At 46.6% G+C, this 12,176-nt stretch overlaps 1 protein-coding gene across 1 annotated transcript in view; it reads right to left on the bottom strand.

The window, feature by feature from the left end:
* Positions 1-834: 834 nt before the first annotated feature.
* Positions 835-12,176, bottom strand: part of cobl (cordon-bleu WH2 repeat protein) — a 62,250-nt gene continuing 50,908 nt past the window's right edge. Inside the window, exons 13-19 of the mRNA XM_060053868.1 lie at positions 11,630-11,748; positions 10,839-11,030; positions 8,829-10,369; positions 8,330-8,542; positions 7,507-7,626; positions 4,879-5,187; positions 835-2,723 (exon numbers count right to left, since the gene is read on the bottom strand). Of these exons, the coding sequence (XP_059909851.1) occupies positions 2,646-2,723; positions 4,879-5,187; positions 7,507-7,626; positions 8,330-8,542; positions 8,829-10,369; positions 10,839-11,030; positions 11,630-11,748 (2,572 nt within the window). The 3' untranslated portion in view covers positions 835-2,645. The remainder of the gene's footprint in view (positions 2,724-4,878; positions 5,188-7,506; positions 7,627-8,329; positions 8,543-8,828; positions 10,370-10,838; positions 11,031-11,629; positions 11,749-12,176) is intronic.

Genomic DNA, 12,176 nt, shown 5'->3' with positions numbered 1-12,176 from the left:
TGAACTGGAAGTCCTGCTTGTGTGAAAATCTTATCAAGCAACCTATGTTGTCATTTACGCTATCCAAGTACTACTTGCAACATAAAGCCTTCAAGATAATCTGTTGGGGTGTGTGTGTGTGTGTGTGTGTGTGTGTGTGTGTGTGTGTGTGTGTGTGTGTGTGTGTGTGTGTGTGTGTGTGTGTGTGTGTGTCAGCATGGACTCTAGGCCAGTTTCAGGCTCTGTGGGAGTCATTATGTTTGATGACCACATGGTGGTGAGTCAGGGTCAAACACGCTGCTCGGAATAGTAGCCCATCTGTGATGTGGCAATACACACACACACAAAGTTAGGACAAACACACACACACACACACACACACACACACGCATAAAGTAAGGTTACCAAATATTGTAGCCAGGAGTCAACAACAAACAACAACAAATGATATAGATGCCACAACTCAGGGGACTTAGGAGTTTAAAAGGCTGTGTTTATGCCAATTAAAAATATTTACTCAGGTATTTGAAATGATTAATTTTCTTAAGCTTAATAATCCACCTCAAAGAACTGTTAAACTGTGGGGAAATTGGGGAAACAATATGAATTTGGTTTGTTGACATGCATCGTCCATGAACCCTAGTATGTCTAATTGATTAGTATCAACATTTTTGGGGAGAATTATATCTAGTAAAGCTGTTTTTCATTGTCAAGTTTTGCATCGCGTTGGTATAACGATTACCTAGTTCAATCAAACTAGTTCCCTGAATATTTATAGACATTCATAACTACTTATGCAACTGAACACTGGTGCATAATACAGCAAGGTCAGGAAAAGATTTCATTAAATTGAAATTTTTTGATGATTACAAAACTTTTTTATTGAATTATAATTTCCATAGACAAAAATAAAAGCTGTGCCAATATTTGTTTTACCAGGAAAAATTGTCAGCCTAAATCCAAAGACCATCATTCAGTCAAAGAACCACTTGAATCTATCTCTCTCTGTACTTTACAAAATATACAAGACTATGATTAGGCTGCAGCATCAGTAGCATGTAAATAGATGACAGAAGGAAAGAAAATATAATCATAACATCTTCAAACAAAAATTAACGTATTTCTTGTTCAGTTTTTCTTCTAAACTGAAAATAAATTACACTTTTTAAAAATAGAGGTATAATTAAATGGACTACAAGCGAGTGAAATATTTGACCACAACGAGTGGCAGATTATACCTACAGACCTGAATATAGGTCCTGCAAGATTTGTCCCTCAAATGTTAAATTGTTCCTCAAAAAAGTCAACATAATATATATTTTTGAAATATATGAGATTCATTCAACAAAATCAGTTGACATATCAATCGTGTGGTGACATTGACTGATGCCATTGCCTCAAGCACGTTCATTGCAGAGAAAGACTTCCTAACTTCTGTATAGGTGATTTCTGAGAAGGAATTCATAATCTTGCTCTTGTCATCAATTAATAAACGTTTTCTACAGGCAAAAAATACAACTGAAAAAACTTCAACATCAGCAGTGAACGGAGGAACAGAACAAGCTAGGAGGCCCACGCATGTCACCAGCAGGGGGAAAGAGGTGCTTCGAACTTGGCTAAAACTACTTGGCAATATGGGCAATATTGCCGAAATATCTAAACATTATATATGAAATATTATATATATATATATATATATATATAGAAAGATTAAATATATATACATATAGAAATATTAAATATTATATATATAGTATGTATATATTTAAATATTGAATATGATATATAATCATTTTTTTATTATTGCACTGCTTTAGGAATATTTATAGCAAACATTAACACATAACTCTGCCTTCCAACAGAATAAGGCATCCACAGCTTCTAGAAAGGCATAAGTGGTCAAATAGTACTAAAATCTAAAACTGAAAATATAATGTCCAGAAAAAAAGAAATCTGTAAAAAATGTGACGTATATACTTAGAAATAAATTATGGCACAAGCTCTGTAAATTATACCGGCATCAGTTGCAACGATCGTTTTGAAATCAAGGCGATGTTTTTGAAAGGTAAACAATTTAGGGTAATTCTTTTTTTATCGTGTTAAGGACATGACAAAGAAATAGATCATGTTAAATTATAGCGTTGTGTTCAAACGATCTAGAAGTATGCAATCACATACATAAATGTATATCAATTAATATTAAATATATAAAGACGTGCATCCAGCTTAAGAAATCCCTTCACCATGTGACGTCCTAAATGGTTTGATCGCCAGTAGCCTCCCTACTTTCAGCATCGTATTTTACAGAAAGCGATATCAAACGGAAAAACAAAAAGATTTCAATATAAAAAATAAGAACAAACAAAATTAAATAACCTCAAAAGCGAAATCTGACTAAAGCTGCCCTTTTTGGCAGTGTCAGTCTATGGCCCCAGTTCGTGAAGCTGTAGGTGAACTTTACAGTGTTTCTCTTCCAGTAAAGCACAGAAAGGTGCTTTAAAAACATCCTGCCATGAGCTCTCGACAGAAGACGGTCCCCGAGGCGTTGTGGCAAACGGGATTAACGTTGTGGTACGGTCAGCAGGGGAGGCGTTAGCCTGTGGGATTCGACATGCCCCCCCGTGCGTCTTATGGTGCTCCGCAGGCACTCTTGGAGGGGCTCACTGCTAGGAGAGAGCCAGGGATCGGCTCTGGATCGTCCCCAGGCGGCCGTTCACCTGCACCGTCTTCACCGGAGCGGCGATCTGTACGACGGAGACACACGGACACAGACACTAACTTTTTAGCGATGATTTAGCTGATGACAAATAGGAATACAATGCGACGAAAGGGGCGTCTTTAGATTTCAAAACATTAAAATAACTCAGTTCTTTTTTTACACTCTATAACGATAGGGGGCCATTAACCAGCACTATCTAGCATCTACAAATGTTTATTAAAGTTTCATTAATTATAAGTCCATCTTTAATTAAAAGCTTATCTATTAATGTTTTTTTAATGTTTAGATTGTCTTTTATCTAAAAGTTGATTCATGAATTGCAATGTTTGAAAACGATATTGCCTGTGATGGGGAAGATCCTTCCAGCTTTCCCTCATTAAACCCTCAAAAATGTCAACATTTTACTGCATTCCACGTGCATTAATGTGGCCCCCTTATTAAAGGCTGAAGTGCATTCAATCAGCCACAGACCCTCCGCAGTATTAGACCCACATTACGGCCCTGTGTCAGGGAGCCTGGGTACGAACAGAGCTGGTTTTCCCCCAGCTGTTGTGCCTCGTCAGGGGCCATCGCCATGACGCATTGACCACAGTCTAAGGTGAAGCTCTGGGACAGCAGATGTAACACAGCTGCCAGTTTCCCACAGAATACAGCGATACTGTTTCAAATCTCACCACGTCTCTCTCGCTCTCTGACGCTTTTGTTGTGGTCGAAGTCTCTCTGTTTGTCTGGTTGTTGTTTTTTTCGTCTCTCTCCCTAATCAGAGGTCACGCGCGTGATGACAATAAAAACTGTTAAACAGATGTAAATGATTACGATACGGCCGCCTCAGGGTCATGGGAAACGCCTTTAAACAATGAACGCAAACAATGTCGGCCGACACAATCTAGGAAACAAATCGATGAAAATAACAGAACGGTTTGCCGTTTGGTTCCCCGACTTTACAGTTGGATTGGAATAAATAATAACAAAGATGGACAACATGCGTTCAACTGTTCAACTTGTGGTGTCCATGGTAACTGATTGTTTTGAGTGAAGTGTGCTCCCAATACAGGCACTGTGTGATAAGAATACCTCAATTGATCCATGAGAACTTCTCCTCGACGGGAGAGTGATATAGGAACGAAGAGGCTAAGGGAGGCTCTCTATTGAAGGGATGTACAGCAAAACAAAAACAACGCGAGTTGAATTCCTCGGCTTTGCCACCTTTGATGATTTCAGTCGGAAGCCGTGAATATACTTCAAACGATGCCAGGCGTTTAGGAGGAATTACACGGGGAGGCAGGAAGCAGTGCCGATGTGATAGGCGAGTGGGATCTTTGCCCGAGGGGGGGGGGGGGGGGGGAGAGAATAAGAGCAGAGAACTCATATAAAACAGGCAGGCCGCTCCCGTTATCAATGCACCTGTTTCCGAACAGCGATGTTGGGGAAATAAATGTTCCCCGACATCGCTGTCGTAAATCAACATTATTGATTATCTGTAATCTATTCACAGCGCCAAAGACAACAATAGAACAATTAGAATCGATCTAACGTTCTCATTTATCTTTACTTTTCGCTTCTCTTCTTTTCCTGCAAAGCCCCTTGGGACCTGAAGGAAGCCGCCATCATTTAAAAAAGAAAAAAAAAATCCATTTTAGATATATATTCTTTTTTTTAAGATGTATTTTTGAAGGTTTTCCCATTTTGTTGTGAGCGAGTAAGACATGAAGGTATGGGAGGGAGAGGAGGTGACATGCAGCAGAGGGCTATGGGCAGGAATCAAACCCCGACCCGGTCGCTGCGGTGAGGCCTGGGCCTTAATGGTACGCTCAATAACTGCCTCTATCTACTATATTTTAACTGTTCCGTTTGCCTCTGGCTATTAAAAGTACAGCTTGACGTCTAATGGGCTCTTTATGGTTCCACGTTCACGCAACGCAATGACCACGCAGACGCTTCGACGCCGTCGTGAACCTTTGTGGTTCTGCGTCGGGTTCACAGCCTTTGCTGCTGCGTCGCCTTGACAGAAGTTTACGATGTTGCGGGAGGCACATGTCCGGCCTTTGCGGTGGACACAAGGAGGGTCCGCAAGGGCGTAAGGGGTCCGTAACCTCCTTGCGTTGCATGATCGTGGAGCCATAAAGAGCCCTTAACACAGCACCGTCGGGCCCTCAGACGACAGGAGCCGCACCAGTTACCTTCTTCAGGTTCCCGACGGCCGAGCCCGACCGAATGGCCTCCATCATGGCCTCTCTGGCCGCCGCCGGGTCACCCCGGGGGTCCCCGGCCCCCGACCCCCCGCGCCGGAGCTGGGGGGGCATGGCAGCAGGAGGTCCCGTCGGGGGCGGTGGTGGAGGAGGAGGAGGACACAGGCCGAAGCTTGACGGAGGAGGAGGAGGCGTTGGGGAGAGGGGACGTGAAGCTCTGGTTATGGAGACGGCAGGATGCTCCTCTGCAGAGGAGGACTTCCTGATGCCCTGCAGCTCGTGGGCTGCCAGGGACTTGGTCTGTGGAGAGGAGATAGGAGAGGAGAGGAGAGAGGAGAGGAGAGGAGAGAGGAGAGAGGAGAGAGGAGAGAGTAAAGGAGTGAGGAGAGAGGAGAGGGAGGAGAGGAGAGAAGAGAGAGGAGAGGAGAGGAGAGGAGAGAAGAGAGGAGAGTAAAGGAGAGAGGAGAGAGGAGAGGAGAGAAGAGAAGAGAGGAGAGAGTAAAGGAGAGAGGAGTGAGGAGAGGAGAGAGAGGAAAGAAGAGAGGAGGAGCGGAGAGAGAGGAGATAGGAGAGAGGAGAGGAGAAAGGAGCCACACGACACGTCAGTCTATAGGCTTGGTTGGAATTTATCCGAAATACCTTTACTGTCATTTCTGACTAACACACAAAAAAAGAAACTTCATTGCAACTCGATGCATTATATCATTCTCCATACTGAACTTGGTCTTTTTGCTCCCCTCTCTGGGACAAACCGGAGCAGCCTTCATCAGATTTAGTCACGATGCATTCCAGGGATTCCAGGGCTGGTCAGAAACCTTTTAGCGCTGAACCGCAACTGGCCCTCTGCTGCAGCGGCACATTTCCGGCCCCTTTTCTTCCACTTCTCAGCAAACCACAGCCCGCAGTCACCATGGAGGGCAGGGGAGGAACAGTGTGCTGCAGGCATAACCAGACTCCCCGTGGTGCTACCTCGCTAGGACGCTCTGAGGCGTTCTGCCTCGTCAGGGTCGCTGCTTTAGACTGACTCACAACAGGTGAGGTTCCCCAGGACATTCGTCCCCATCCAACGCAGGATTCGAACGCGGACAAAGTTGGGGGATGATAGTAGTTGGGCTTATTAAGAGTAGACACTTGAACTCCTTTGGCGAAAACTTAAAGGAGACATATTATGGTGTTTTCCCAACAAGTAAACATAGTATTTTAAGCGTCTTAGAGTACTATATTAAGCGCAATATAAATTTCATTTATTATTATTATTAGTATTTGAGTTCCAGTTGAGTTAGCTGGAAATAGCTTTTAGGGAAAAAAAATCTCACCTACCGCTATTCCCCTCTGTTTCAGTCCCTTCAGAATGCGCTGTTTCTGGTGTCTGTAGCTTAAATGCAAATGAGCTGCTGCCCATTGACCAATGAGCTGTCAGACTGAACCACAGCATGGACGAGAAGGGATTGCCGCTGTTTGCGGACTCCAGGAGTTCTATATCTATGTAATATAGTATAATATAATATAATAATAATAATATTATATATGGTTTATTTATATAATACTATATCTAATATTACGGCCAAAATCAATGTGCGCCTCGGATGATGAATCATAAATCGTACTTCCACAACAAGTAAAGACTTGTAGTGGGGGATATCTCGGCCATGGTTGAGAAGAATTGGGGAAAAGGAACTTTGGCCTTCGCTCTCTGAAGTCGATGAACCGCGACATGGAGGAGAAAGGGATTGCACTCCGGGAGCTGAGCTGCCGGACTGCCGCCGAGCTCCCCGCGCCGTCGAAGCCGTCCGGCTGCGGCGGCAGTACGGCAGCTCAGCTCTGGGAGTTCAATCCCTTTCTCCACCATGCCTCCTCCTCCTGACTCCGGCGGGGGGGAGCTCGGTGGCAGTCCAGCAGAGAAGGGGATGTACTCCCAGAGCTGAGCTGCCGCTGAGTTCCCTCTGTCGGAGCTGCTCATCCGCTGGTCCACAAAATCTTGGCTATGCTCTGATTGGAGGGGGGTGGGGAAGTAATATTCAACTGTGCCCCCTTCTTACGCAGGAGGGGGTGACGAAACTGACTCGCTCGTTTGGGAACTGTAGGCGGGGTACTTTCAGAAATGCATATCTCACTCAAAATATCATGTATGGACTTTTTCAAAGTTTGTATGCGTGCACTAGAGACCCACTAGAGACCCAAAACAACACCCCCAGTCCTCATCACCATCACCCCAAAGTGTTGTTTTAATAATATGTCCCCTTTAACAATTTTCAATTGTTGTAAAAAACTATTGACACATAATATTTATTTTGAAAATCATAAAATATATATATTAATACACATTTTAAATCCACCAAAAAAGCCCAAAATGTATTATCTGGGGAAGGGGACCGGGGGACAAGAGACTGAAAGGAAATTGGGGTGAGTTTTACCTGTGTGAGCCTTTAGTTTTATATTATCAGCAGTAAGGGGTTGAGTGTTACCGGTCTGAGCCTTTAGTTTTATATCATCAGCAGTAAGGGGTTGAGTGTTAGCGGTCTGAGCCTTTAGTTTTATATTATCAGCAGTAAGGGGTTGAGTGTTAGCGGTCTGAGCCTTTAGTTTTATATTATCAGCAGTAATGGGGTTGAGTGTTACCGGTCTGAGCCTTCCATTGCTGGCCGTGGACCTGATGGCGGACAGCAGAGCGGACCTCTCGTTGTCGTCCTCAGCCTGGGACGGCCTCTTCTTCAGATCACCGGGGGCAGTGCCTGGAGTCTGGGGTCAGAGAGCAGGAGGATTCATTAGGTCCCATACGTTACAACCAGGCTGTGTGTAACTTTGACATGATCCCTTTGACCGCTAAAGACCAAGGTACCATAGCTAGGACACACACACACACACACACACACACACACACACACAGTAAGGACACACAGAGTAAGGACACACACACACACACACAGTAAGGACACATACACACGCACACACACACACACAGAGTAAGGACACACACACACACACACACACACAGTAAGGACACATACACACACAAACACACACAGTAAGGACACACACACACACACACACACACACACACACAGAGTAAGGACACACACACACAGAGTAAGGACACACACACACACACAGAGTAAGGACACACACACACACACACAGTAAGGACACATACACACGCACACACACACAGAGTAAGGACACACACATACACACACACACACACAGTAAGGACACACACACACACAGTAAGGACACACACACACACACAGAGAGTAAGGACACACACACAGAATAAGGACACAGACACAAACACAGTTAGGACACGCACACACACACACACACACACACACACACACACACACACACACACACACACACACACACACACACACACACACACACACACACACACACACACACACACACACAGTAAGCTATTCACACGTGAAGGAATGAACCGCACCTTCTTCAGCCGGTCTCGTCCCCCGGTCTGGATGGCGTCCATCAGGTCATTGTGGAGACAGGGCTCCTGTTGGACGGGTTTGGACGTCACCTTCTTGAACTTCTTCACCGGCCCGAACAGACCTCCGGCGGGCGGGAGGGCGGAAGGCTCCGGTCTGTCCGCCAGCACCGGATAGGTTGAGGTGGTGGTGGTGGTGGTCACCACTGGGGTGTTCTGAACACAAACATATACATAAATATATACGCATGTATAATATTTGCCCATGTTTAGGCAAATATACAAATGATATTTAGTAGGTAAAATAATATAACATGGAGTATGCACCTGATGATGATCATTGATCATATTGCATTGCATCATATTGCATTTAATATTCAATGTATAAATGTAAACAACAGCAAATATACAAATGATATACAGTACTTATAATTCATCAATATACATTTTATTGTTACTAAATCTACACAATATAACTTATAACACCCGAAGCATCACTCACATTAACTTGAACTATGGGTGCTGGCACGTTGGCGCCCGTCCCCTGTTTGGGGGGGCGCGCCTGGTTCTGGCCGGCGTGGCTCGGCCCTGGGTCCGGTGCCTCGCTGTGCACGCTCTGACTCCTGCTGTCCCCGGCCGTCCCTCTGCCCGGGGCGGGGCTCACCACCGGCCAGCTGCTGACCCTCTTGGTGTCCGGGGCGTTGAGGCTTACTCTGGAGAAGCTGGAGCTCCCGACGAGCCTTCCTCCTCCGCCCCACTTCGCTTCTCCGGTCGTCTCTGTGGCGATGCGGTCGGGGTGGCTCATGGACCTGGTGGGTCCGGGGGACCGCGGAGTCCCCGGGCCGACGGGCCCCCCCCTCTGGTCGCCGTCGCACGAAGGCAGGGTGGACGCCCGTGGGATCACCTGCATGGACCGGCCCCCTCTCTGGAAGCTCGACTGGCCGTTCCTCTGCAGGGGCTCCAGGCCGTGGGCCGGGCCTTCTGGTTTGGCGTACTTCGAGATGGCGGACGCCACGTACTGGCTGGACGTCCTCCTGGACGGTCGGAGGAAGGACAGGTCTCTCTGTGGGTTGGGTTGGTAAGAATAGGCCGGTACGGCGGCACTGCCCGGTGTCTGCGTCTCCTCCAAGATGATCACCTTTTGCTCCGACTCCTGCACTTCGGCGGCCTCCTTGGTCGCCGTGGCAGCAGCTCTCCTCTCCTGAGGCTTCGCCACCAGGGAAGGCTCACGTTTTACCGGGTGTGTGATTCTCAGGTCTTCCGGTTTCTTAGCGTGTCTCGTGGTTTCGGGGGAAGCCGGATACACCGTCTTCTTCGGCTCCCCGCTGTCTTGTCGTTCGGACGAACTCCAGAAGGCTTTGGCCTGGCCCAGGAGCGGAGAGCGCTCCTCCGTGTCCCCCCCCGCCCCCGACGTCGGACCGACGGCCCCGGACGCCGGTCTGAGGGTCCCGGGCTTCTGCCACACGCCGGTCTGCACCATGTTCCCCTGCTCGTCGATCTTGATGGCGCCCGCGGTGCCCACGGTGCTGCCCGCCTGCGGCGTGACGGCCGCGGGCGAGTGTTTCGGGGGAACCACGGTGAAGGTCTTCAGGCCGAAGCGCGAGGTGGAGCTCTGGGTGATCTTGCTCTGTGACACGGAGGCCGAGTAGGCCGAGACGACGTCCGTGTTGAGGTGGGGCCTGTAGACGGGGAACTCCCCCACGTCCTCCTTCCCATTCACGGACGGCGTCCTCCTAGTGTTCGGCGGGAGGTCGTTCTCTTTGCCGACGGGAGGGCTAGCTTTGACGCCGGCGTTCTCGCCGGGACGCGATTTTGCCGCTTCTCTGACGCCGCCCGTCTTGGCGTTGGCTTCTCGCTGCGTCGGCTTGTTCTCGGATTTGACCGCGCTGCTCGCTGTGTGCCCCGCCGCGGAGGCTACATACGCCGCGGCCGGCGGTGGTCGTTTAGCGACGTCACTGACTCGTTTGGTAGGGCCTCCGTCCCTACAGGCGTTGTTGTTCTGGTTGTGGGCTTTGTCCCCGGACTGCCGAGCAGCGTTCAGAGCTAGAGTGGCCAGGAAGAGATTTTAAATCAATGTGAACAATAAATGGTAAGTTGTAAAAGGACTGCATTTGGTTATTTTTCAGCGCCTTTCCAACCAGTGGCCACTCAAAGCGCTTTACAATATTGCCTAACATTCGCCCATTCTTGCACACATTCACACACCAACGGCGGAGTCAGCCATGCAAGGCGTCAGCCAGCTCGTCGGGAGCAGTTAGGCTGAGGTGCCTTCCTCAGGGACACCTCGACACTCTAGGGGGAGCCAGGGAATCGAACTAGCAACCTTCCGGTTACCAGCCAACCCGCCCTACCTCCTGAGCCACATGCCACTCCGAAAATAACCCGTAAGGATTGTGTTCAAGGTATATTTTTGTGTAATTTAGCCAATCGCAACATCCACGGCAAAAGAAAACTACAAAATGACAATGCATTAAAAAGTATAGACGTACGATAATTCCAAGTATTTTTGTACCATTATTGACATTTGACGTTTTCCGCGGCGACGTCTTGGTGACACCGTCAGTGACGGTGTTTCCATAGTCCTCCGGTAGATCTATTGCGGTGACAGGGACCAGGTCCACCACAGTGACAGGCACTCCGTGGACGTCTGTGGGTAAGGCACAGCGATACTCTTTTGGCGTGACGGCCTCCGTACGGCTAATGTCTGGAATACATAACAGATTAACAAGGTTATTGGTTAATGCACTGCAATAAATCTTGCTTATAAAAAGTCATGCTCTGAGCATGTTGCCTGTCTTTAATTATCCGTCGTCAAATGATTGCCGAGAATGCTCTTGTTGGGTTCGACGTCGTCTCAAAGCTGTGTGATGCAAAGGTCTTTGAGACATGGTGATGAAACACCAGACATAAATCAAACTCAGACTGAACTCGAAAGTCTTTTGAGATGTTCAATGCCCTCCAACTATGAAAAAAAACATCACACTCAGGAATGGAGTTGAACTATAAAAAAGAGAATTTATAGTTCATGTAAAATATACGAGCCCCCAGATATATGACTGATGTATGGACATTTTGATGGGATGCAACATATGTTATGTTTGACTCATGGATTAACACATGTGAACACACGGCAATCAAAACCACATATCATGTGGAATTATGGGAACGGTGAAGCAGCGATTAAGTCCAATGGACATTTTTTAAATGACTAATTTATTATAGAAAATACATCATTAACATGTTCATCTTTTTGATCTCCCCAGAACATAAGTTTTAGCATAACGACTAATAACTAGAAGGTACCATTTAATTCAGCGTCAAAGTCGGCCAGGGTCTTGTTGAGTTCAGCGGTGAGCTCGGGGTCCTCTTCGTAGGCGTCCATCCTGCTGCCTGTTTTATCCTTCAGGCTTATGCCCATTGGTCTGCAGGGGACAGTTTGACAAAGGTCATTCAAATGATTCAGTTTCACACCTACACACATGAGCACACACATCCCAATAGCCTCATAATGTTTGAAAAAAAAAATATATATATATATATATTATATATAGTATAGACAATATTTACAATATTTAAAAAATTAAAAAAATCTTACTAGCTATACAAGTTTTCTTTAATTTGATGATTTAGTTTACAGGTTACACGTGAAAATCAGCATATATGTCTCTTTTGCATGCAGCGATACCGTACTAGCTATAATCAGGATTGATCATTAGGAGATCCCAACAGAATCATTTAGCCTTCACGTCTTGAGCAACATTACCACTCGATCGACGTTTAAACACCTATGATATTGGCATTGGAGCATGACTCCATTAAAATCCTTGTCCATAAAGCGATCACTAGCTCG

This window comes from Gadus macrocephalus, chromosome 6, assembly GCF_031168955.1.
Source record: "Gadus macrocephalus chromosome 6, ASM3116895v1".
Lineage (NCBI taxonomy): Eukaryota > Metazoa > Chordata > Actinopteri > Gadiformes > Gadidae > Gadus > Gadus macrocephalus.
Note: the sequence above shows the minus strand (reverse complement) of the source record. Positions and strands in the feature narration are given on the sequence as shown.